Raw genomic sequence first — 26299 nt, forward strand, 5'->3', positions numbered from 1 at the left:
TGGGGAGGTGGCTGGTGCTGGGGAGGTGGCTGGTGCTGGGGAGGTGGCTGGTGCTGGGGAGGTGGATGGTGCTGGGGAGGTGGATGGTGCTGGGGAGGTGGATGGTATGTAATAGGAGGGGGAGGATGGAAAGTGGCTGGAGGTGGATGGTATGTAATAGGAGGGGGAGGATGGAAAGTGGCTGGAGGGGGTGTAGATGTAATAGGAGGGAGGATGGAAAGTGGCTGGAGGGGGTGTAGATGTAATAGGAGGGGGAGGATGGAAAGTGGCTGGAGGGGGTGCAGGTGGAGGAACTACTGTGGTGGGAGGAGGAGGAGGAGGTTGGGAGGTAACTTGCTGGAGAGCAGCGTGGCATGAATGCATTACATGCATCTGCTGGGCAGGAGAGAGCGTTTCCATGCGCTCCACAACAGACCTGAAAAAGGTGTGGTTTGGCGAAGATCTTGCTTCTGAATGCATGGTTTGCAGAAGTGTCTTCACCTCCAGAATGCTGGAGTTGATCTGCTGATAGCCTGCGGAGATTTGCTCTGACAAGACTTTTAGACAGTTCTGGAAAGATGCATTCAGATGCAAGAACTCTGGCGCATAAGTCTTTTCCTGACCCCTCTGCCGCTGCCGCCCAGTACCCGCAGGTGTACTAGAGGTGGCAGGGGCAGAAGGGTGGGGTAAAGGGAAAGCGATCTCCTCACCAGCAGCTTCATGTAATGTAGGCGGCCACGATGCTCCTGTGCTGGTGGATGGGACAGATGGGTCGAATGTGTGGGAAGGCTGGGAAGGTGCAGATGTACCGGGGCGGTCGAAGTGTCCCTCGGTGCCGGTCTCCTCAGGGATCGCCTCAGAAGGGTCCAATCGTGCAGGCTCCCGAGTGCTGCTCACCGTGCTGTGGAATAAAGAGAAAAAAAAACAATTAAAATACTGACATGGTATGGCCCTGGCTGAAAAAAAAAATTACATCTAACATTTTTTTTCACATGTGGTGTGTAATATTTACCTTCTGGTGACCATTGTTTCACGGAGGAACGACAGGGCTTCTGCGTACTTGTACTTGCTCCTGCGTCCTCCAGATCCACTCGGGGCCCGCATCTCTTTATTGAACTCCTTCTTGAAACGATCCCTCACAGACCGCCACCGATTCACAATTCTGTTCCCTGAAACGAGAAAGGAGTGGTTAGTATACAACATCAGTGTTTCTCAAACTCCAGTCCTCATGGTCCCCAGGGGTCATGTTTTCAGGATTTCCATAGTAAATAGAAATCCTGAACACATGATCCGTGGGGACCACGAGGACTGGAGTTCGGGAAACACTGGTTTACATCAAGCAACCGGTACTGTATATACTTACGCTCTGTAATCTGGGCCCGAACATCGAGGTCCTCCCAGCGGCCCACAAGGAGCGAACAGATTTCCTCCCAGAGTCGTCGGGTAACGATCAGGTCAGCGTGGCGGCGGTCAGCCATATTCCAGAGCGGCTCCCTTTCTCTGACAAGATCGATGAGGAGGTCCATATCAATCCCTCCATCCTCAACGTCAGAGTCGGGAGCACGCTGTGAAGGCTGTTAAAGAAAAAGACAAAAATAACATAATTAGCCTCCACAAAAGAAATGAAATAAAAAGTGCAAAAAAACAAAGCAAAAATATTTATACTTACACGCTGGTGACCGCCGCGTTGCTGTCGCCGACGACCCTGGGAGGCACTGCGAGCACCTCTTGGCCAAGCACCAGATTGGGAAGACTAGAGAAGAAAACAAAAAAAGTTATGTCTTTGGATGTAGGCATTTGTTTGCTGTGTGTGGTCTGCAGAACATTGTTTTCTATGTGTTGTGTGTAGTGTGATGTTGTGTTTCTGCGTTTGATGCAAAAAACTTACCAATTGTGAGCCCACTCCAGGTGTCTGTCCACCCCTTCCTTCTTCTTCTGGGAGCTCCTCTTCATCTTGTGATTCCTGTTTTGAAATAAAAGGCCATGAATAGACATATATTACAGAGAAGATGGATTTTGGAAATAAAAACTTACCGTCAAACGCTGACGATGCGAGGGAGGGCTCCCAGAAGATGATGTGCTGTCTTCCTGGTGGCCATACTCCTTGCCTGTGGGTGGTGTTGAAGCTGCTGCCATTGCTGCTGCTGCTGCATCTATTGGGCGGCTGTTGAATAAAGAGAAACAAAGGGCCAATGAATATCTTGATATTCAATAGCCCTAGTTTGGAGGAATGGGTTATTTGATAATTACCGTCTCTCCTCTGCTGCTGGCCTCCCCTCCTCAGCATGTTCTATTTGCTGCTCCATTTGGGGTGGTGGTGGTGCGGATGGTGCTGCAGTGGTCTCCTGCCTTCTCCTGCGCCTGGTTGCTGTCTTGGGTGGCATGTTGGGTGTGGCTGTGGGTCCCACTGTCTTGCTTTTATATATGTCTTGTGGGCAGAGCTACTGAGCATGCTCAGACCAAAAAACCGGATCCGGCCGCTGGATCAGGCTTTCGCCGGATCCGGCGCATTGCGGCGCTCATAGGCTTTCATTGTGTGAAAAAGCCGGACGCGCCGGATCCGGCGTGTCCGGCTTTTTCGCCGGAGACAAAAAACGTTACAGTAGACGTTTTTTCCAGACGCCGGATCGCGACACATTGCGACACATTGCCGGATCCGGCGATAACCGGATGAAACGCATGGCCATCCGGCGCGATCCGGCGCAAATGCAAGTCAATGGGGGGAAACCGGATCCGGCATTGCATTTCGCCGGATCCGGTTTCTGTCAAAAGCGCCGGATCGCGCCTGACGGCGAAAACCTGATGTGTGAAAGAGGCCTAAAAGGGTACTGTATCAGAAGATACCAGGTGTAAATAGTATTGGGGAAAATTTCAATCTCTGTATATATTTCAGGAGTCACACACAGACGCTCTCAGGCTCAGTATGGACTAGACCAGAATATAACAAGCAGTAAAAGGGTACTGTATCAGAAGATACCAGGTGTAAATAGTATTGGGGAATATTTCAATCTCTGTATATATTTCAGGAGTCACACACAGATGCTCTCAGGCTCAGTAAGGATTAGACCAGAATATAACAAGCAGTGCAAGGGTATTATTTTTAAACTCTTCATTAAGAATGGTATACAAAAAGCAAGTTTAAATGAATAGCAGACTATGAGCTTAGGGTATACAGTCATTATGAGCTTACAGACTTCCTTTAATAATAATAAAAAATAACAGAACTGTACATTACTTTAAGTTAAAGATAATAATACAATCTAAACAAAACCATCCATGGCAAAAAAAAAAGTATGTGGAAAAATAACATTCTTATCAAGCTTATATAAAATTAGAAAGCTCAAGTAAAAGAAAATAACTACTTCCATATGAATGAAGATTTTTTCTCTTCAAGTGTAAAGAAGAATACTATGAAGACACAAATAGTGAAGAAGAGGAAGAGTCTGAAGAAGAGACTGACAAGGAAGTAGAACTGAGTGATGAAGAAGAATCATTATCTGAACCTACAGAATATTCATATGAACAAGATGAACAAGAACATGAAACTGAAGAGTGGGAAGAAGAGGAAGAAGACAAAGGTGATCAGGAAAGTAAAGAAGGTGAGACAGAAGATGAAAGTGAAGGATCTTCATATGATGTATTAGCACACTCTTCAGAAGAAACCCAACAAACATCTGATGAATATAGTGAAAATGTTTCAGAAGAGAGTTATGTTGAAGTCAGTGTCCCATCGTCTGCCTATGATACTGAAACTAGACCTCAAGAGCAAATCACTGAAGACACTTATGGAGAAGAGGGACAATCAGAAGAGCAGCAAGTTATTGATGTGACTGATGAGGAAGAAGCATCACCTGAATATACAGAATATACATACGAACAAGAAGAACAAGAACATGAAGATGTAGATATGGAGGATCAAGAAGGGGAAGAAGACAAAGGAGAACAGGAAGGATATGAAAGAGAGACAGAAGGGGAAAGAGAAAAATCTCCATACGATGTATTAGCTCATTCGTCAGAAGAATCCCAACAAACGTCCGATAAATATAGTGAAAGTTTTTCAGAAGGGAGTTATGTTTATGCTACTGAGCCATCATCTGCTGATGATACAGACACTACACCTGCAGAGGCAATCACTGAAGACAGTTATGATGAAGTGGAACAAACAAAATATCAGCATATTAATGAAGAGAATGAGGAGGAAGCATCATCACCTGAACCTACAGAATATTCAAATAAACAAGAACATGAAACTAAAGATTGGAAAGAAGGGGAAGAAGACAAAAGAGATCAGAAAAGAAATGAAGGTGAGACAGAAAAGGAAAGTGAAGGATATACATACGATGTATTAGCACAAACTTCAGAAGAATCCGAACAAACATCTGATGAATATAGTGAAAGTGTTTCAGAGGAGATTTATGTTGAGGTTAGTGAACCATCATCTACTTCTAATACCGACACTACACCTCAAGAGCAAATCACTGAAGACAGTTATAGTGAAGAGGAACAAACAGAAGTTCAGCAGGTTACTGAAGTGACTGGTGAGGAAGAATCATCCCCTGAACCTACAGGACCTTCATACAAACAAGAACATGAAACTGAAAAATGGGAAGAAGTGGAAGAAGACAGAGGAGATCAGAAAATTGATGAAGGTGAGACAGAGGCTGAAACTGAAGGATCTACATACAATGCATTAGCACAAACTTCAGAAGAATCCCAACAAACATCTGATGAATATAGTGAGAGTGTTTCAGAAGAGAGTTATGTTGATGTTAGTGAACCATCGTCTACTTCTGATACCGACACTACACCTCAAGAGCAAATCACTGAAGACATTTCTGGAGAAGAGGGACAATCAGAAGAGCAGCAAGTTATTGAAGTGACTGATGATGAGAAAGCATCATCTGAATCTGCAGAAAATTCATATGAACAAGAACATGAAGGTGTAGAATTAGAAGAGCAAGAAGTGGAAGAAGACACAGGAGAACAGGAAAGATACGAAGGTGGGACTGAAGGGGAGAGTGAAAAATCTTTATACGATGTATCAGCTCACTCTTCAGAAGAATCCCGACAAAAGTCTGATGAAGATAGTGAAAGTGTTTCAGAAGGGAGTTATGTTTATGTTACTGAGCCATCATCTGATGATCATACCGACACAACACCTGAAAACAAAATCACTAAAGACACTTATGATCAAGTGGAGCAAAAAGAGGATCAACATGTTATTGATGAGACTGATGAGGAAGAATCATCACCTGAACCTACAGAAGATTCATATAAAGAAGAACATCAAACTGAAAAGTGGAAAGAAAGGGAAGAAGGCAAAGAAGATCAGAAAATTGATGAAGGTGAGACAGAAGCTGAAAGTGAAGGATCTACATACGATGTATTAGCACAAACTTCAGAAGAATCGCAACAAACATCTGATGAATATAGTGAAAGTGTTTCAGAGGAGAGTTATGTTGATGTTAGTGAACCATCATCTACTTCTGAAACTGACACTAGACCTCTAGAGCAAATCACTGAAGACAGATTTAGTGAACAGGAACAAACAGAAGATCAGCAGGTTACTGAAGTGACTGGTGAGAAAGAATCATCCCCTGAACCTACAGGACCTTCATATAAACAAGAACATGAAACTGAAAAATGGGAAGAAGTGGAAGAAGACAGAGGAGATCAGAGAATTAATGAAGGTGAGACAGAAGCTGAAAGTGAAGGATCTACATACGATGCATTAACACAAACTTCAGAAGAATCCGAACAAACATCTGATGAATACAGTGAAAGTGTTTCAGAAGAGAGTTATGTGGATACTAGTGAACCATGGTCTACTTCTGATACTGACACTACACCTGAAGAGCAAATCACTGAAGACATTTATAGTGAACAGGAACATACAGAAGATCAGCAGGTTACTGAAGTGACTGGTGAGGAAGAATCATCCCCTGAACCTACAGGACCTTCATTAAAACAAGAACAAGAAACAGAAGAATGGGAAGAAGTGGAAGAAGACAGAGGAGATCAGAAAATTGATGAAGGTGAGACAGAAGCTGAAAGTGAAGGATCTACATACGATGCATTAGCACAAACTTCAGAAGAATCCCAACAAACATCTGATGAATATAGTGAAAGTGTTTCAGAAGAGAGTTATGTGGATGCTAGTGAACCAATGTTTACTTCTAATACCGACACTACACCTCAAGAGCAAATTACTGAAGACAGTTATAGGGAAGAGGAAAAAACAGAAGATCAGCAGGTTACTGAAGTGACTGTTGAGGAAGAATCATACCCTGAATTTACAAGACCTTCTTATAAACAAGAACATGAAACTGAAGAATGGGAAGAAGTGGAAGAAGACAGAGGAGATCAGAAAATTGATGAAGGTGAGACAGAATCTGAAAGTGAAGGATCTACATACGATGTATTAGCACAAACTTCTGAAGAATCCCAAGAAACATCTGATGAATATAGTGAAAGTGTTTCAGAAGAGAGATATGTTGATGTTAGTGAACCATCGTCTACTTCTGATACCGACACTACACCTCAAGAGCAAATCACTGAAGACAGTTCTGGAGAAGAGGGACAATCAGAAGAGCAGCAAGTTTTTGAAGTGACTGATGATGAAAAAGCATCATCTGAATCTGCAGAAAATTCATATGAACAAGAACATGAAGGTGTAGATTTAGAAGAGCAAGAAGTGGAAGAAGACACAGGAGAACAGGAAAGATACGAAGGTGGGACCGAAGGGGAGAGTGAAAAATCTTTATACTATGTATCAGCTCACTCTTCAGAAGAATCCCAACAAACATCTGATGAAGATAGTGAAAGTGTTTCAGAAGGGAGTTATGTGTATGTTACTGAGCCATCATCTGATGATCATACTGACACAACACCTGAAAACAAAATCACTGAAGACACTTATGATCAAGTGGAGGAAAAAGAGGATCAGCATGTTATTGATGAGACTGATGAGGAAGAATCATCACCTGAACCTACAGAAGATTCATATAAAGAAGAACATCAAACTGAAAAGTGGAAAGAAAGGGAAGAAGGCAAAAAAGATCAGAAAATTGATGAAGGTGAGACAGAAGCTGAAAGTGAAGGATCTACATACGATGTATTAGCACAAACTTCAGAAGAATCCCAACAAACATCTGATGAATATAGTGAAAGTATTTCAGAAGAGAGTTATGTTGATGTTAGTGAACCATCATCTACTTCTGAAACTGACACTAGACCTCTAGAGCAAATCACTGAAGACAGATTTAGTGAACAGGAACAAGCAGAAGATCAGCAGGTTACTGAAGTGACTGGTGAGAAAGAATCATCCCCTGAACCTACAGGACCTTCATATAAACAAGAACATGAAACTGAAAGATGGGAAGAAGTGGAAGAAGACAGAGGAGATCAGAAAATTGATGAAGGTGAGACAGAAGCTGAAAGTGAAGGATCTACATACGATGCATTAACACAAACTTCAGAAGAATCCCAACAAACATCTGATGAATATAGTGAAAGTGTTTCAGAAGAGAGTTATGTGGATGCTAGCGAACCATCGTCTACTTCTGATACTGACACTACACCTGAAGAGCAAATCACTGACGACAGTTATAGTGAAGAGGAACAAACAGAAGATCAGCAGGTGACTGAAGTGACTGGTGAGGAGGAATCATCCCCTGAACCTACAGGACCTTCGCATAAACAAGAGCATGAAACTGAAGAATGGGAACAAGTGGAAGAAGACAGAGGAGATCAGAAAATTTATGAAGGTGAGACAGAAACTGAAAGTGTAGGATTTACATACGATGTATTAGCACAAACTTCAGAAGAATCCCAACAAACATCTGATGAATATAGTGAAAGTGTTTCAGAAGAGAGTTATGTTGATGTTAGTGAACCATCGTCCACTTCTGATACCGACACTACACCTCAAGAGCAAATCACTGAAGACAGTTCGGGAGAAGAGGGGCAATCAGAAGAGCAGCAAGTTATTGAAGTGACTGATGATGACAAAGCATCAACTGAATCTGCAGAATATTCATATGAACAAGATGAACAAGAACATGAAGGTAAAGGTTTAGAAGAGCACAAGTGGGAAGAAGACACAGGAGAACAGGAGAGATATGAAGGTGAGACTGAAGGGGAGAGTGAGAAATCTTCATACGATGTATCAGCTCACTCTTCAGAAGAATCCAAACAAACGTCTGATGAATATGGTGAAAGTGTTTCAGAAGGGAGTTACATTTTTGTTACTGAGCTATCATCTGCTGAGGATACCGACACTACACCTGAAGAGAAAATCACTGAAGACAGTTACGATCAAGTGGAGCAAAAAGAGGATCCGCATGTTATTGAAGAGACTGATGAGGAAGAATCATCACCTGAACCTACAGAACATTCATATAAAGAAGAACATCAAACTGAAGAGTGGAAAGAAAGGGAAGAAGACAAAGAAGATCAGAAAATTGATGAAGGTGAGATAGAAGCTGAAAGTGATGGATCTACATACGATGTATTAGCACAAACTTCAGAAGAATCCCAACAAACATCTGATGACTATAGTGAAGGTGTTTCAGAAGAGAGTTATGTTGATGTTAGTGAACCATCGTCTACTTCTGATACCGACACTACACCTCAAGAGCAAATCCCTGAAGACAGTTATAGTGAAGAGGAACAAACAGAAGATCAGCAGGTTACTGAAGTGACTGGTGAGGAAGAATCATCCGATGAACCTACAGGACCTTCATATAAACAAGAACATGAAACTGAAGAATGGGAAGAAGTGGAAGAAGACAGAGGAGATCAGAAAATTGATGAAGGTGAGACAGAAGCTGAAAGTGAAGGATCTACATACGATGCATTAGCACAAGCTTCAGAAGAATCCCAACAAACATCTGATGAATATAGTGAAAGTGTTTCAGAAGAGAGTTATGTGGATGCTAGTGAACCATCGTCTACTTCTGATACCGACACTACACCTCAAGAGCAAATTACTGAAGACAGTTCAGGAGAAGAGGGGCAATCAGAAGAGCAGCAAGTTATTGAAGTGACTGATGATGACAAAGCATCAACTGAATCTGCAGAATATTCAGATGAACAAGATGAACAAGAACATGAAGGTAAAGGTTTAGAAGAGCACGAATGGGAAGAAGACACAGGAGAACAGGAGAGATATGAAGGTGAGACTGAAGGGGAGAGTGAAAAATCTTCATACGATGTATCAGCTCACTCTTCAGAAGAATCCCAACATACGTCTGATGAATATGGTGAAAGTGTTTCAGAAGGGAGTTACATTTATGTTACTGAGCTATCATCTGCTGATGATACCGACACTACACCTGAAGACAAAATTACTGAAGACAGTTATGATCAAGTGGAGCAAAAAGAGGATCCACATGTTATTGAAGAGACTGATGAGGAAGAATCATCACCTGAACCTACAGAAGATTCATATAAAGAAGAACATCAAACTGAAAAGTGGAAAGAAAGGGAAGAAGGCAAAGAAGATCAGAAAATTGATGAAGGTGAGACAGAAGCTGAAAGTGAAGGATCTACATACGATGTATTAGCACAAACTTCAGAAGAATCCCAACAAACATCTGATGAATATAGTGAAAGTGTTTCAGAAGAGAGTTATGTTGATGTTAGTGAACCATCATCTACTTCTGAAACTGACACTAGACCTCTAGAGCAAATCACTGAAGATAGATTTAGTGAACAGGAACAAACAGAAGATCAGCAGGTTACTGAAGTGACTGGTGAGGAGGAATCATCCCCTGAACCTACAGGACCTTTGCATAAACAAGAGCATGAAACTGAAGAATGGGAACAAGTGGAAGAAGACAGAGGAGATCAGAAAATTGATGAAGGTGAGACAGAAACTGAAAGTGTAGGATTTACATACGATGTATTAGCACAAACTTCAGAAGAATCCCAACAAATATCTGATGAATATAGTGAAAGTGTATCAGAAGAGAGTTATGTTGATGTTAGTGAACCATCGTCTACTTCTGATACCGACACTACACCTCAAGAGCAAATCACTGAAGACAGTTCTGGAGAAGAGGGGCAATCAGAAGAGCAGCAAGTTATTGAAGTGACTGATGATGAAAAAGCATCACCTGAATCTGCAGAATATTCATATGAACAAGATGAACAAGAACATGAAGCTATAGATTTAGACGAGCAAGAAGTGGAAGAATACACAGGAGAAAAGGAAAGATATGAAGGTGAGACAGAAGGGGAGAGTGAAAAATCTTTATACAATGTATCAGCTCACTCTTCAGAAGAATCCCAACAAACATCTGATGAATATAGTGAAAGTGTTTCAGAAGAGAGTTATGTTGATGTTAGTGAACCATCGTCTACTTCTGATACCGACACTACACCTCAAGAGCAAATCCCTGAAGACAGTTATAGTGAAGAGGAACAAACAGAAGATCAGCAGGTTACTGAAGTGACTGGTGAGGAAGAATCATCCCCTGAACCTACAGGACCTTCATATAAACAAGAACATGAAACTGAAGAATGGGAAGAAGTGGAAGAAGACAGAGGAGATCAGAAAATTGATGAAGGTGAGACAGAAGCTGAAAGTGAAGGATCTACATACGATGCATTAGCACAAACTTCAGAAGAATCCCAACAAACATCTGATGAATATAGTGAAAATGTACCAGAAGATAGTTATGTTGATGTTAGTGAACCATCGTCTACTTCTGATACCGACACTACACCTCAAGAGCAAATCACTGAAGACAGTTCTGGAGAAGAGGGGCAAACAGAAAAGCAGCAAGTTATTGAAGTGACTGATGATGACAAAGCATCAACTGAATCTGCAGAATATTCAGATGAACAAGATGAACAAGAACATGAAGGTAAAGGTTTAGAAGAGCACGAATGGGAAGAAGACACAGGAGAACAGGAGAGATATGAAGGTGAGACTGAAGGGGAGAGTGAAAAATCTTCATACGATGTATCAGCTCACTCTTCAGAAGAATCCCAACAAACGTCTGATGAATATGGTGAAAGTGTTTCAGAAGGGAGTTACATTTATGTTACTGAGCCATCATCTGCTGATGATACTGACACTACACCTAAAGACAAAATCACTGAAGACCTTGATGATCAAGTGGAGCAAAAAGAGGATCAGCATGTTATTGAAGAGACTGATGAGGAAGAATCATCACCTGAACCTACAGAACATTCATATAAAGAAGAACATCAAACTGAAAAGTGGAAAGAAAGGGAAGAAGGAAAAGAAGATGAGAAAATTGATGAAGGTGAGACAGAAGCTGAAAGTGAAGGATCTACATACGATGCATTAGCACAAACTTCAGAAGAATCCCAACAAACATCTGATGAATATAGTGAAAGTGTTTCAGAAGAGAGTTATGTGGATGCTAGTGAACCATCGTCTACTTCTGATACCGACACTACACCTCAAGAGCAAATCATTGAAGGCAGTTCTGGAGAAGAGGGGCAATCAGAAGAGCAGCAAGTTATTGAAGTGACTGATGATGACAAAGCATCAACTGAATCTGCAGAATATTCAGATGAACAAGAACATGAAGGTAAAGGTTTAGAAGAGCACGAATGGAAAGAAGACACAGGAGAACAGGAGAGATATGAAGGTGAGACTGAAGGGGAGAGTGAAAAATCTTCATACGATGTATCAGCTCACTCTTCAGAAGAATCCCAACAAACGTCTGATGAATATGGTGAAAGTGTTTCAGAAGGGAGTTACATTTATGTTACTGAGCCATCATCTGCTGATGATACTGACACTACACCTAAAGACAAAATCACTGAAGACCTTGATGATCAAGTGAAGCAAAAAGAGGATCAGCATGTTATTGAAGAGACTGATGAGGAAGAATCATCACCTGAACCTACAGAACATTCATATAAAGAAGAACATCAAACTGAAGAGTGGAAAGAAAGGGAAGAAGACAAAGAACATCAGAAAATTGATGAAGGTAAGATAGAAGCTGAAAGTGATGGATCTACATACGATGTATTAGCACAAACTTCAGAAGAATCCCAACGAACATCTGATGAATATAGTGAAAGTGTATCAGAAGAGAGTTATGTTGATGTTAGTGAACCATCGTCTACTTCTGATACCGACACTACACGTCAAGAGCAAATCACTGAAGACAGTTCTAGAGAAGAGGGACAATCAGAAGAGCAGCAAGTTATTGAAGTGACTGATGATGAAAAAGCATCACCTGAATCTGCAGAAAATTCATATGAACAAGAACATGAAGGTGTAGATTTAGAAGAGCAAGAAGTGGAAGAAGACACAGGAGAACAGGAAAGATATGAAGGTGAGACCGAAGGGGAGAGTGAAAAATCTTTATACGACGTATCAGCTCACTCTTCAGAAGAATCCCAACAAACGTCTGATGAATATAGTGAAAGTGTTTCAGAAGGGAGTTATGTTTATGTTACTGAGCCATCATCTGATGATCATACCGACACTACACCTGAAAACAAAATCACTGAAGACACTTATGATCAAGTGGAGCAAAAAGAGGATCAGCATGTTATTGATGAGACTGATGAGGAAGAATCATCACCTGAACCTACAGAAGATTCATATAAAGAAGAACATCAAACTGAAAAGTGGAAAGAAAGGGAAGAAGGCAAAGAAGATGAGAAAATTGATGAAGGTGAGACAGGAGCTGAAAGTGAAGGATCTACATACGATGTATTAGCACAAACTTCAGAAGAATCCCAAGAAACATCTGATGAATATAGTGAAAGTGTTTCAGAAGAGAGTTATGTTGATGTTAGTGAACCATCGTCTACTTCTGAAACTGACACTAGACCTCTAGAGCAAATCACTGAAGACAGATTTAGTGAACAGGAACAAACAGAAGATCAGCAGGTTACTGAAGTGACTGGTGAGAAAGAATCATCCCCTGAACCTACAGGACCTTCATATAAACAAGAACATGAAACTGAAAAATGGGAACAAGTGGAAGAAGACAGAGGAGATCAGAAAATTGATGAAGGTGAGACAGAAGCTGAAAGTGTAGGATTTACATACGATGTATTAGCACAAACTTCAGAAGAATCCCAACAAACATCTGATGAATATAGTGAAACTGTTTCAGAAGAGAGTTATGTTGATGTTAGTGAACCATCGTCTACTTCTGATACCGACACTACACCTCAAGAGCAAATCACTGAAGACAGTTCTGGAGAAGAGGGGCAATCAGAAGAGCAGCAAGTTATTGAAGTGACTGATGATGACAAAGCATCAACTGAATCTTCAGAATATTCAGATGAACAAGATGAACAAGAACATGAAGGTAAAGGTTTAGAAGAGCATGAGTGGGAAGAAGACACAGGAGAACAGGAGAGATATGAAGGTGAGACTGAAGGGGAGAGTGAAAAATCTTCATACGATGTATCAGCTCACTCTTCAGAAGAATCCCAACAAACGTCTGATGAATATGGTGAAAGTGTTTCAGAAGGGAGTTACATTTTTGTTACTGAGCCATCATCTGCTGATGATACCGACACTACACCTGAAGAGAAAATCACTGAAGACAGTTACGATCAAGTGGAGCAAAAAGAGGATCCACATGTTATTGAAGAGACTGATGAGGAAGAATCATCACCTGAACCTACAGAACATTCATATAAAGAAGAACATCAAACTGAAGAGTGGAAAGAAAGGGAAGAAGACAAAGAAAATCAGAAAATTGATGAAGGTGAGATAGAAGCTGAAAGTGAAGGATCTACATACGATGTATTAGCACAAACTTCAGAAGAATCCCAACAAACATCTGATGAATATAGTGAAAGTGTTTCAGAAGAGAGTTATGTTGATGTTAGTGAACCATCGTCTACTTCTGATACCGATACTACACCTCAAGAGCAAATTCCTGAAGACAGTTATAGTGAAGAGGAACAAACAGAAGATCAGCAGGTTACTGAAGTGACTGGTGAGGAAGAATCTTCCCCTGAACCTACAGGACCTTCATATAAACAAGAACATGAAACTGAAGATTGGGAAGAAGTGGAAGAAGACAGAGGAGATCAGAAAATTGATGAAGGTGAGACAGAAGCTGAAAGTGTAGGATCTACATACGATGCATTAGCACAAACTTCAGATGAATCCCAACAAATATCTGATGAATATAGTGAAAGTGTTTCAGAAGAGAGTTATGTGGATGCAAGTGAACCATCGTCTACTTCTGATACTGACACTACACCTCAAGAGCAAATCACTGAAGACAGTCCTGGAGAAGAGGGGCAATCAGAAGAGCAGCAAGTTATTGAAGTGACTGATGATGACAAAGCATCAACTGAATCTGCAGAATATTCAGATGAACAAGATGAACAAGAGCATGAAGGTAAAGGTTTAGAAGAGCACGAATGGGAAAAAGACACAGGAGAACAGGAGAGATATGAAGGTGAGACTGAAGGGGAGAGTGAAAAATCTTCATACGATGTATCAGCTCACTCTTCAGAAGAATCCCAACAAACGTCTGATGAATATGGTGAAAGTGTTTCAGAAGGGAGTTACATTTATGTTACTGAGCTATCATCTGCTGATGATACCGACACTACACCAGAAGACAAAATTACTGAAGACCGTTATGATCAAGTGGAGCAAAAAGAGGATCCGCATGTTATTGAAGAGACTGATGAGGAAGAATCATCACCTGAACCTACAGAAGATTCATATAAAGAAGAACATCAAACTGAAAAGTGGAAAGAAAGGGAAGAAGGCAAAGAAGATCAGAAAATTGATGAAGGTGAGACAGAAGCTGAAAGTGAAGGATCTACATACGATGTATTAGCACAAACTTCAGAAGAATCCCAACAAACATCTGATGAATATAGTGAAAGTGTTTCAGAAGAGAGTTTTGTTGATGTTAGTGAACCATCATCTACTTCTGAAACTGACACTAGACCTCTAGAGCAAATCACTGAAGATAGATTTAGTGAACAGGAACAAACAGAAGATCAGCAGGTTACTGAAGTGACTGGTGAGGAGGAATCATCCCCTGAACCTACAGGACCTTCGCATAAACAAGAGCATGAAACTGAAGAATGGGAACAAGTGGAAGAAGACAGAGGAGATCAGAAAATTGATGAAGGTGAGACAGAAACTGAAAGTGTAGGATTTACATACGATGTATTAGCACAAACTTCAGAAGAATCCCAACAAATATCTGATGAATATAGTGAAAGTGTATCAAAAGAGAGTTATGTTGATGTTAGTGAACCATCGTCTACTTCTGATACCGACACTACACCTCAAGAGCAAATCACTGAAGACAGTTCTGGAGAAGAGGGGCAATCAGAAGAGCAGCAAGTTATTGAAGTGACTGATGATGAAAAAGCATCACCTGAATCTGCAGAATATTCATATGAACAAAATGAACAAGAACATGAAGCTATAGATTTAGACGAGCAAGAAGTGGAAGAATACACAGGAGAAAAGAAAAGATATGAAGGTGAGACAGAAGGGGAGAGTGAAAAATCTTTATACGATGTATCAGCTCACTCTTCAGAAGAATCCCAACAAACGTCTAATAAATATAGTGAAAGTGTTTCAGAAGAGAGTAATGTTGATGTTAGTGAACCATTGTCTACTTCTTATACCGACACTAAACCTCAAGATCAAATCAATGAAGACAGTTATAGTGAAGAGGAACAAACAGAAGATCAGCAGGTTACTGAAGTGACTGTTGAGGAAGAATCATACCCTGAATTTACAGGACCTTCTTATAAACAAGAGCATGAAACTGAAGAATGGGAAGAAGTGGAAGAAGACAGAGGAGATCAGAAAATTGATGAAGGTGAGACAGAATCTGAAAGTGGAGGATCTACATACGATGTATTAGCACAAACTTCTGAAGAATCTCAAGAAACATCTGATGAACATAGTGAAAGTGTTTCAGAAGAGAGATATGTTGATGTTAGTGAACCATCGTCTACTTCTGATACCGACACTACACCTCAAGAGCAAATCACTGAAGACAGTTCTGGAGAAGAGGGACAATCAGAAGAGCAGCAAGTTATTGAAGTGACTGATGATGAAAAAGCATCACCTGAATCTGCAGAAAATTCATATGAACAAGAACATGAAGGTGTAGATTTAGAAGAGCAAGAAGTGGAAGAAGACACAGTAGAAGAGGAAAGATACGAAGGTGAGACCGAAGAGGAGAATGAAAAATATTTATACGATGTATCAGCTCACTCTTCAGAAGAATCCCAACAAACATCTGATGAATATAGTGAAAGTGTTTCAGAAGGGAGTTATGTTTATGTTACTGAGCCATCATCTGATGATCATACCGACACAACACCTGAAAACAAAATCACTGAAGACACTTATGATCAAGTGGAGCAAAAAGAGGATCAGCATGTTATTGATGAGACTGATGAGGAAGAATCATCACCTGAACCTACAGAAGATTCATATAAAGAAGAACATCAAACTGAAAAGTGGAAAGAAAGGGAAGAAGACAAAGAAGATCAGAAAATTGATGAAGGTGAGACAGAAGCTGAAAGTGAAGGATCTACATACGATGTATTAGCACAAACTTCAGAAGAATCCCAACAAAATTCTGATGAATATAGTGAAAGTGTTTCAGAGGAGAGTTATGTTGATGTTAGTGAACCATTATCTTCTTCTGAAACTGACACTAGACCTCTAGGGCAAATCACTGAAGACAGATTTAGTGAACAGGAACAAACAGAAGATCAGCAGGTTACTGAAGAGACTGGTGAGGAAGAATCATCCCCTGAACCTACAGGACCTTCATATAAACAAGAGCATGAAACTGAAGAATGGGAACAAGTGGAAGAAGACAGAGGAGATCAGAAAATTGATGAAGGTGAGACAGAAACTGAAAGTGTAGGATTTACATACGATGTATTAGCACAAACTTCAGAAGAATCCCAACAAACATATGATGAATATAGTAAAAGTGTATCAGAAGAAAGTTATGTTGATGTTAGTGAACCATCGTCTACTTCTGATACCGAAACTACACCTCAACAGCAAATCACTGAAGACAGTTCTGGAGAAGAGGGGCAATCAGAAGAGCAGCAAGTTATTGAAGTGACTTATGATGACAAAGCATCAACTGAATCTGCAAAATATTCAGATGAACAAGATGAACAAGAACATGAAGGTAAAGGTTTAGAAGAGCACGAATGGGAAGAAGACACAGGAGAACAGGAGAGATATGAAGGTGAGACTGAAGGGGAGAGTGAAAAATCTTCATACGATGTATCAGCTCACTCTTCAGAAGAATCCCAACAAACGTCTGATGAATATGGTGAAAGTGTTTCAGAAGGGAGTTACATTTATGTTACTGAGCTAACATCTGCTGATGATACCGACACTACACCTGAAGACAAAATCACTGAAGACAGTTATGATCAAGTGGAGCAAAAAGAGGATCCGCATGTTATTGAAGAGACTGAAGAGGAAGAATCATCACCTGAACCTGCAGAACATTCATATAAAGAAGATCATCATACTGAAGAGTGGAAAGAAAGGGAAGAAGACAAAGAACATCAGAAAATTGATGAAGGTGAGATAGAAGCTGAAAGTGATGGATCTATATACGATGTATTAGCACAAACTTCAGAAGAATCCCAACAAACATCTGATGAATATAGTGAAAGTGTTTCAGAAGAGAGTAATGTTGATGTTAGTGAACCATTGTCTACTTCTTATACCGACACTACACGTCAAGAGCAAATCACTGAAGACAGTTCTAGAGAAGAGGGACAATCAGAAGAGCAGCAAGTTATTGAAGTGACTGATGATGAAAAAGCATCACCTGAATCTGCAGAAAATTCATATGAACAAGAACATGAAGGTGTAGATTTAGAAGAGCAAGAAGTGGAAGAAGACACAGGAGAACAGGAAAGATATGATGGTGAGACCGAAGGGGAGAGTGAAAAATCTTTATACGATGTATCAGCTCACTCTTCAGAAGAATCCCAACAAACGTCTGATGAATATAGTGAAAGTGTTTCAGAAGGGAGTTATGTTTATGTTACTGAGCCATCATCTGATGATCATACCGACACTACACCTGAAAACAAAATCACTGAAGACACTTATGATCAAGTGGAGCAAAAAGAGGATCAGCATGTTATTGATGAGACTGATGAGGAAGAATCATCACCTGAACCTACAGAAGATTCATATAAAGAAGAACATCAAACTGAAAAGTGGAAAGAAAGGGAAGAAGGCAAAGAAGATGAGAAAATTGATGAAGGTGAGACAGAAGCTGAAAGTGAAGGATCTACATACGATGTATTAGCACAAACTTCAGAAGAATCCCAAGAAACATCTGATGAATATAGTGAAAGTGTTTCAGAAGAGAGTTATGCTGATGTTAGTGAACCATCGTCTACTTCTGTTACCGACACTACACCTCAAGAGCAAATCCCTGAAGACAGTTATAGTGAAGAGGAACAAACAGAAGATCAGCAGGTTACTGAAGTGACTGGTGAGGAAGAATCATCCCCTGAACCTACAGGACCTTCATATAAACAAGAACATGAAACTGAAGATTGGGAAGAAGTGGAAGAAGACAGAGGAGATCAGAAAATTGATGAAGGTGAGACAGAAGCTGAAAGTGAAGGATCTACTTACGATGTATTAGCACAAACTTCAGAAGAATCCCAACAAACATCTGATGAATATAGTGAAAGTGTATCAGAAGAGAGTTATGTGGATGCTAGTGAACCATCGTCTACTTCTGATACCGAAACTACACCTCAACAGCAAATCACTGAAGACAGTTCTGGAGAAGAGGGGCAATCAGAAGAGCAGCAAATTATTGAAGTGACTTATGATGACAAAGCATCAACTGAATCTGCAAAATATTCAGATGAACAAGATGAACAAGAACATGAAGGTAAAGGTTTAGAAGAGCACGAATGGGAAGAAGACACAGGAGAACAGGAGAGATATGAAGGTGAGACTGAAGGGGAGAGTGAAAAATCTTCATACGATGTATCAGCTCACTCTTCAGAAGAATCCCAACAAACGTCTGATGAATATGGTGAAAGTGTTTCAGAAGGGAGTTACATTTATGTTACTGAGCCATCGTCTGCTGATGATACCGACACTAAACCTGAAGACAAAATCACTGAAGACAGTTATGATCAAGTGGAGCAAAAAGAGGATCAGCATGTTATTGAAGAGACTGATGAGGAAGAATCATCACCTGAACCTACAGAAGATACATATAAAGAAGAACATCAAACTGAAAAGTGGAAAGAAAGGGAAGAAGGCAAAGAAGATGAGAAAATTGATGAAGGTGAGACAGAAGCTGAAAGTGATGGATCTACAAACGATGTATTAGCACAAACTTCAGAAGAATCCCAACAAACATCTGATGAATATAGTGAAAGTGTTTCAGAAGAGAGTTATGTTGATGTTAGTGAACCATCGTCTACTTCTGTTACCGACACTACACCTCAAGAGCAAATCCCTGAAGACAGTTATAGTGAAGAGGAACAAACAGAAGATCAGCAGGTTACTGAAGAGACTGGTGAGGAAGAATCATCCCCTGAACCTACAGGACCTTCATATAAACAAGAGCATGAAACTGAAGAATGGGAACAAGTGGAAGAAGACAGAGGAGATCAGAAAATTGATGAAGGTGAGACAGAAACTGAAAGTGTAGGATTTACATACGATGTATTAGCACAAACTTCAGAAGAATCCCAACAAACATATGATGAATATAGTAAAAGTGTATCAGAAGAAAGTTATGTTGATGTTAGTGAACCATCGTCTACTTCTGATACCGAAACTACACCTCAACAGCAAATCACTGAAGACAGTTCTGGAGAAGAGGGGCAATCAGAAGAGCAGCAAGTTATTGAAGTGACTTATGATGACAAAGCATCAACTGAATCTGCAAAATATTCAGATGAACAAGATGAACAAGAACATGAAGGTAAAGGTTTAGAAGAGCACGAATGGGAAGAAGACACAGGAGAACAGGAGAGATATGAAGGTGAGACTGAAGGGGAGAGTGAAAAATCTTCATACGATGTATCAGCTCACTCTTCAGAAGAATCCCAACAAACGTCTGATGAATATGGTGAAAGTGTTTCAGAAGGGAGTTACATTTATGTTACTGAGCTAACATCTGCTGATGATACCGACACTACACCTGAAGACAAAATCACTGAAGACAGTTATGATCAAGTGGAGCAAAAAGAGGATCCGCATGTTATTGAAGAGACTGAAGAGGAAGAATCATCACCTGAACCTGCAGAACATTCATATAAAGAAGATCATCATACTGAAGAGTGGAAAGAAAGGGAAGAAGACAAAGAACATCAGAAAATTGATGAAGGTGAGATAGAAGCTGAAAGTGATGGATCTATATACGATGTATTAGCACAAACTTCAGAAGAATCCCAACAAACATCTGATGAATATAGTGAAAGTGTTTCAGAAGAGAGTAATGTTGATGTTAGTGAACCATTGTCTACTTCTTATACCGACACTACACGTCAAGAGCAAATCACTGAAGACAGTTCTAGAGAAGAGGGACAATCAGAAGAGCAGCAAGTTATTGAAGTGACTGATGATGAAAAAGCATCACCTGAATCTGCAGAAAATTCATATGAACAAGAACATGAAGGTGTAGATTTAGAAGAGCAAGAAGTGGAAGAAGACACAGGAGAACAGGAAAGATATGATGGTGAGACCGAAGGGGAGAGTGAAAAATCTTTATACGATGTATCAGCTCACTCTTCAGAAGAATCCCAACAAACGTCTGATGAATATAGTGAAAGTGTTTCAGAAGGGAGTTATGTTTATGTTACTGAGCCATCATCTGATGATCATACCGACACTACACCTGAAAACAAAATCACTGAAGACACTTATGATCAAGTGGAGCAAAAAGAGGATCAGCATGTTATTGATGAGACTGATGAGGAAGAATCATCACCTGAACCTACAGAAGATTCATATAAAGAAGAATATCAAACTGAAAAGTGGAAAGAAAGGGAAGAAGGCAAAGAAGATGAGAAAATTGATGAAGGTGAGACAGAAGCTGAAAGTGAAGGATCTACATACGATGTATTAGCACAAACTTCAGAAGAATCCCAAGAAACATCTGATGAATATAGTGAAAGTGTTTCAGAAGAGAGTTATGCTGATGTTAGTGAACCATCGTCTACTTCTGTTACCGACACTACACCTCAAGAGCAAATCCCTGAAGACAGTTATAGTGAAGAGGAACAAACAGAAGATCAGCAGGTTACTGAAGTGACTGGTGAGGAAGAATCATCCCCTGAACCTACAGGACCTTCATATAAACAAGAACATGAAACTGAAGATTGGGAAGAAGTGGAAGAAGACAGAGGAGATCAGAAAATTGATGAAGGTGAGACAGAAGCTGAAAGTGAAGGATCTACTTACGATGTATTAGCACAAACTTCAGAAGAATCCCAACAAACATCTGATGAATATAGTGAAAGTGTATCAGAAGAGAGTTATGTGGATGCTAGTGAACCATCGTCTACTTCTGATACCGAAACTACACCTCAACAGCAAATCACTGAAGACAGTTCTGGAGAAGAGGGGCAATCAGAAGAGCAGCAAGTTATTGAAGTGACTTATGATGACAAAGCATCAACTGAATCTGCAAAATATTCAGATGAACAAGATGAACAAGAACATGAAGGTAAAGGTTTAGAAGAGCACGAATGGGAAGAAGACACAGGAGAACAGGAGAGATATGAAGGTGAGACTGAAGGGGAGAGTGAAAAATCTTCATACGATGTATCAGCTCACTCTTCAGAAGAATCCCAACAAACGTCTGATGAATATGGTGAAAGTGTTTCAGAAGGGAGTTACATTTATGTTACTGAGCCATCGTCTGCTGATGATACCGACACTAAACCTGAAGACAAAATCACTGAAGACAGTTATGATCAAGTGGAGCAAAAAGAGGATCAGCATGTTATTGAAGAGACTGATGAGGAAGAATCATCACCTGAACCTACAGAAGATACATATAAAGAAGAACATCAAACTGAAAAGTGGAAAGAAAGGGAAGAAGGCAAAGAAGATGAGAAAATTGATGAAGGTGAGACAGAAGCTGAAAGTGATGGATCTACAAACGATGTATTAGCACAAACTTCAGAAGAATCCCAACAAACATCTGATGAATATAGTGAAAGTGTTTCAGAAGAGAGTTATGTTGATGTTAGTGAACCATCGTCTACTTCTGTTACCGACACTACACCTCAAGAGCAAATCCCTGAAGACAGTTATAGTGAAGAGGAACAAACAGAAGATCAGCAGGTTACTGAAGTGACTGGTGAGGAAGAATCATCCCCTGAACCTACAGGACCTTCATATAAACAAGAACATGAAACTGAAGATTGGGAAGAAGTGGAAGAAGACAGAGGAGATCAGAAAATTGATGAAGGTGAGACAGAAGCTGAAAGTGAAGGATCTACTTACGATGTATTAGCACAAACTTCAGAAGAATCCCAACAAACATCTGATGAATATAGTGAAAGTGTTTCAGAAGAGAGTTATGTGGATTCTAGTGAACCATCGTCTACTTCTGATACTGACACTACACCTGAAGAGCAAATCACTGAAGACAGTTATAGTGAAGAGGAACAAACAGAAGATCAGCAGGTTACTGAAGTGACTGGTGAGGAGGAATCATCCCCTGAACCTACAGGACCTTTGCATAAACAAGAGCATGATACTGAAGAATGGGAACAAGTGGAAGAAGACAGAGGAGATCAGAAAATTGATGAAGGTGAGACAGAAACTGAAAGTGTAGGATTTACATACGATGTATTAGCACAAACTTCAGAAAAATCCCAACAAACATCTGATGAATATAGTGAAAGTGTATCAGAAGAGAGTTATGTTGATGTTAGTGAACCATCGTCTACTTCTGATACCGACACTACACCTCAAGAGCAAATCACTGAAGACAGTTCTGGAGAAGAGGGGCAATCAGAGGAGAAGCAAGTTATTGAAGTGACTGATGACGACAAAGCATCAACTGAATCTGCAGAACATTCAGATGAACAAAATGAACAAGGAGATGAAGGTAAAGGTTTAGAAGAGCACAAATGGGAAGAAGACACAGGAGAACAGGAGAGATATGAAGGTGAGACTGAAGGGGAGAGTGAAAAATCTTCATACGATGTATCAGCTCACTCTTCAGAAGAATCCCAACAAACGTCTGATGAATATGGTGAAAGTGTTTCAGAAGGGAGTTACATTTATGTTACTGAGCCATCATCTGCTGATGATACCGACACTACACCTGAAGACAAGATCACTGAAGACAGTTATGATCAAGTGGAGCAAAAAGAGGATCCGCATGTTATTGAAGAGACTGATGAGGAAGAATCATCACCTGAACCTACAGAACATTCATATAAAGAAGAACATCAAACTGAAGAGTGGAAAGAAAGGGAAGAAGACAAAGAAGATCAGAAAATTGATGAAGGTGAGATAGAAGCTGAAAGTGATGGATCTACATACGATGTATTAGCACAAACTTCAGAAGAATCCCAACAAACATCTGATGAATATAGTGAAAGTGTATCAGAAGAGAGTTATGTTGATGTTAGTGAACCATCGTCTACTTCTGATACCGACACTACACGTCAAGAGCAAATCACTGAAGACAGCTCTAGAGAAGAGGGACAATCAGAAGAGCAGCAAGTTATTGAAGTGACTGATGATGAAAAAGCATCCTCTGAATCTGCAGAATATTCATATGAACAACATGAACAAAAACATGAAGGTATAGATTTAGAAGAGCAAGAAGTGGAAGAAGACACAAGAGAGCAGGAAAAATATGAAGGTGTGACAGAAGGGAAGAGTGAAAAATTTTTGTACGATGTATCAGCTCACTCTTCAGAAGAATCCCATCAAACGTCTGATGAATATGGTGAAAGTGTTTCAGAAGGGAGTTACATTTATGTTACTGAGCCATCGTCTGCTGATGATACCGACACTAAACCTGAAGACAAAATCACTGAAGACAGTTATGATCAAGTGGAGCAAAAAGAGGATCAGCATGTTATTGAAGAGACTGATGAGGAAGAATCATCACCTGAACCTACAAAACATTCATATAAAGAAGAACATCAAACTGAAGAGTGGAAAGAAAGGGAAGAAGACAAAGAAGATCAGAAAATTGATGATGGTGAGATAGAAGCTGAAAGTGATGGATCTACAAACGATGTATTAGCACAAACTTCAGAAGAATCCCAACAAACATCTGATGAATATAGTGAAAGTGTTTCAGAAGAGAGTTATGTTGAGGTTAGTGAGCCATCGTCTACTTCTGATTCCGACACTACACCTCAAGAGCAAATCACTGAAGACAGTTCTGGAGAAGAGGGGCAATCAGAGGAGAAGCAAGTTATTGAAGTGACTGATGACGACAAAGCATCAACTGAATCTGCAGAACATTCAGATGAACAAAATGAACAAGGACATGAAGGTAAAGGTTTAGAAGAGCACAAATGGGAAGAAGACACAGGAGAACAGGAGAGATATGAAGGTGAGACTGAAGGGGAGAGTGAAAAATCTTCATACGATGTATCAGCTCACTCTTCAGAAGAATCCCAACAAACGTCTGATGAATATGGTGAAAGTGTTACAGAAGGGAGTTACATTTATGTTACTGAGCCATCATCTGCTGATGATACCGACACTACACCTGAAGACAAAATCACTGAAGACAGTTATGATCAAGTGGAGCAAAAAGAGGATCCGCATGTTATTGAAGAGACTGATGAGGAAGAATCATCACCTGAACCTACAGAACATTCATATAAAGAAGAACATCAAACTGAAGAGTGGAAAGAAAGGGAAGAAGACAAAGAAGATCAGAAAATTGATGAAGGTGAGATAGAAGCTGAAAGTGATGGATCTACATACAATGTATTAGCACAAACTTCAGAAGAATCCCAACAAACATCTGATGAATATAGTGAAAGTGTATCAGAAGAGAGTTATGTTGATGTTAGTGAACCATCGTCTACTTCTGATACAGACACTACACGTCAAGAGCAAATCACTGAAGACAGCTCTAGAGAAGAGGGACAATCAGAAGAGCAGCAAGTTATTGAAGTGACTGATGATGAAAAAGCATCCTCTGAATCTGCAGAATATTCATATGAACAACATGAACAAAAACATGAAGGTATAGATTTAGAAGAGCAAGAAGTGGAAGAAGACACAAGAGAACAGGAAAAATATGAAGGTGTGACAGAAGGGAAGAGTGAAAAATTTTTGTACGATGTATCAGCTCACTCTTCAGAAGAATCCCAACAAACGTCTGATGAATATGGTGAAAGTGTTTCAGAAGGGAGTTACATTTATGTTACTGAGCCATCGTCTGCTGATGATACCGACACTAAACCTGAAGACAAAATCACTGAAGACAGTTATGATCAAGTGGAGCAAAAAGAGGATCAGCATGTTATTGAAGAGACTGATGAGGAAGAATCATCACCTGAACCTACAAAACATTCATATAAAGAAGAACATCAAACTGAAGAGTGGAAAGAAAGGGAAGAAGACAAAGAAGATCAGAAAATTGATGATGGTGAGATAGAAGCTGAAAGTGATGGATCTACAAACGATGTATTAGCACAAACTTCAGAAGAATCCCAACAAACATCTGATGAATATAGTGAAAGTGTTTCAGAAGAGAGTTATGTTGAGGTTAGTGAGCCATCGTCTACTTCTGATTCCGACACTACACCTCAAGAGCAAATCACTGAAGACAGTTATAGTGAAGAGGAACAAATAGAAGATCAGCAGGTTACTGAAGTGACTGGTGAGGAAGAATCATCCCCTGAACCTACAGAACATTCATATAAAGGAGAACATCAAACTGAAGTGTGGAAAGAAGGGGAAGAAGACAAAGGAGATCAGGAAAGTGATGATCGTGAGACAGAAGTTGAAAGTGAAGGAGCTACCTATGATGTATTAGCACAAACTTCAGATGAATTACAACAGACATCTGATCAATATAGCGAAAGTGTTTCAGAAGAGAGTTATGTCTATGTTAGTGAACCATCGTCTACTTATGATACCGACACTACACCTCGAGAGCAAATTACTGATGGCAGTTATCAAGTAGAGCAGCAAGTTATTAAAGTTACTGATGAAGCAGGATCATCTCTTGAACCTACAGAATATTCATTCAAACATGATGAACAAGAATATGAAGATAATGAAAGGCATGTGACGCCAAATGATTATGGCTCAGATGTCCCTTACTCATACACCATCAAGGTAATAATT

At 40.1% G+C, this 26299-nt stretch overlaps 1 protein-coding gene across 4 annotated transcripts in view; it reads left to right on the top strand.

The window, feature by feature from the left end:
• Positions 1-26299, top strand: part of LOC141075361 (uncharacterized) — a 292982-nt gene that overhangs the window by 109772 nt on the left and 156911 nt on the right. For all 4 annotated transcript variants that reach the window (XM_073562744.1, XM_073564031.1, XM_073563444.1 and 1 more), the window contains exon 4: positions 3374-26290. In XM_073562744.1, the coding sequence (XP_073418845.1) occupies positions 3374-26290 (22917 nt within the window). The remainder of the gene's footprint in view (positions 1-3373; positions 26291-26299) is intronic.

The sequence above is a fragment of the Dendrobates tinctorius genome, unplaced genomic scaffold (genome assembly GCF_039654945.1).
Source record: "Dendrobates tinctorius isolate UK_male_01 unplaced genomic scaffold, ASM3965494v1 ptg000001l, whole genome shotgun sequence".
Taxonomy (NCBI): Eukaryota; Metazoa; Chordata; class Amphibia; order Anura; family Dendrobatidae; genus Dendrobates; species Dendrobates tinctorius.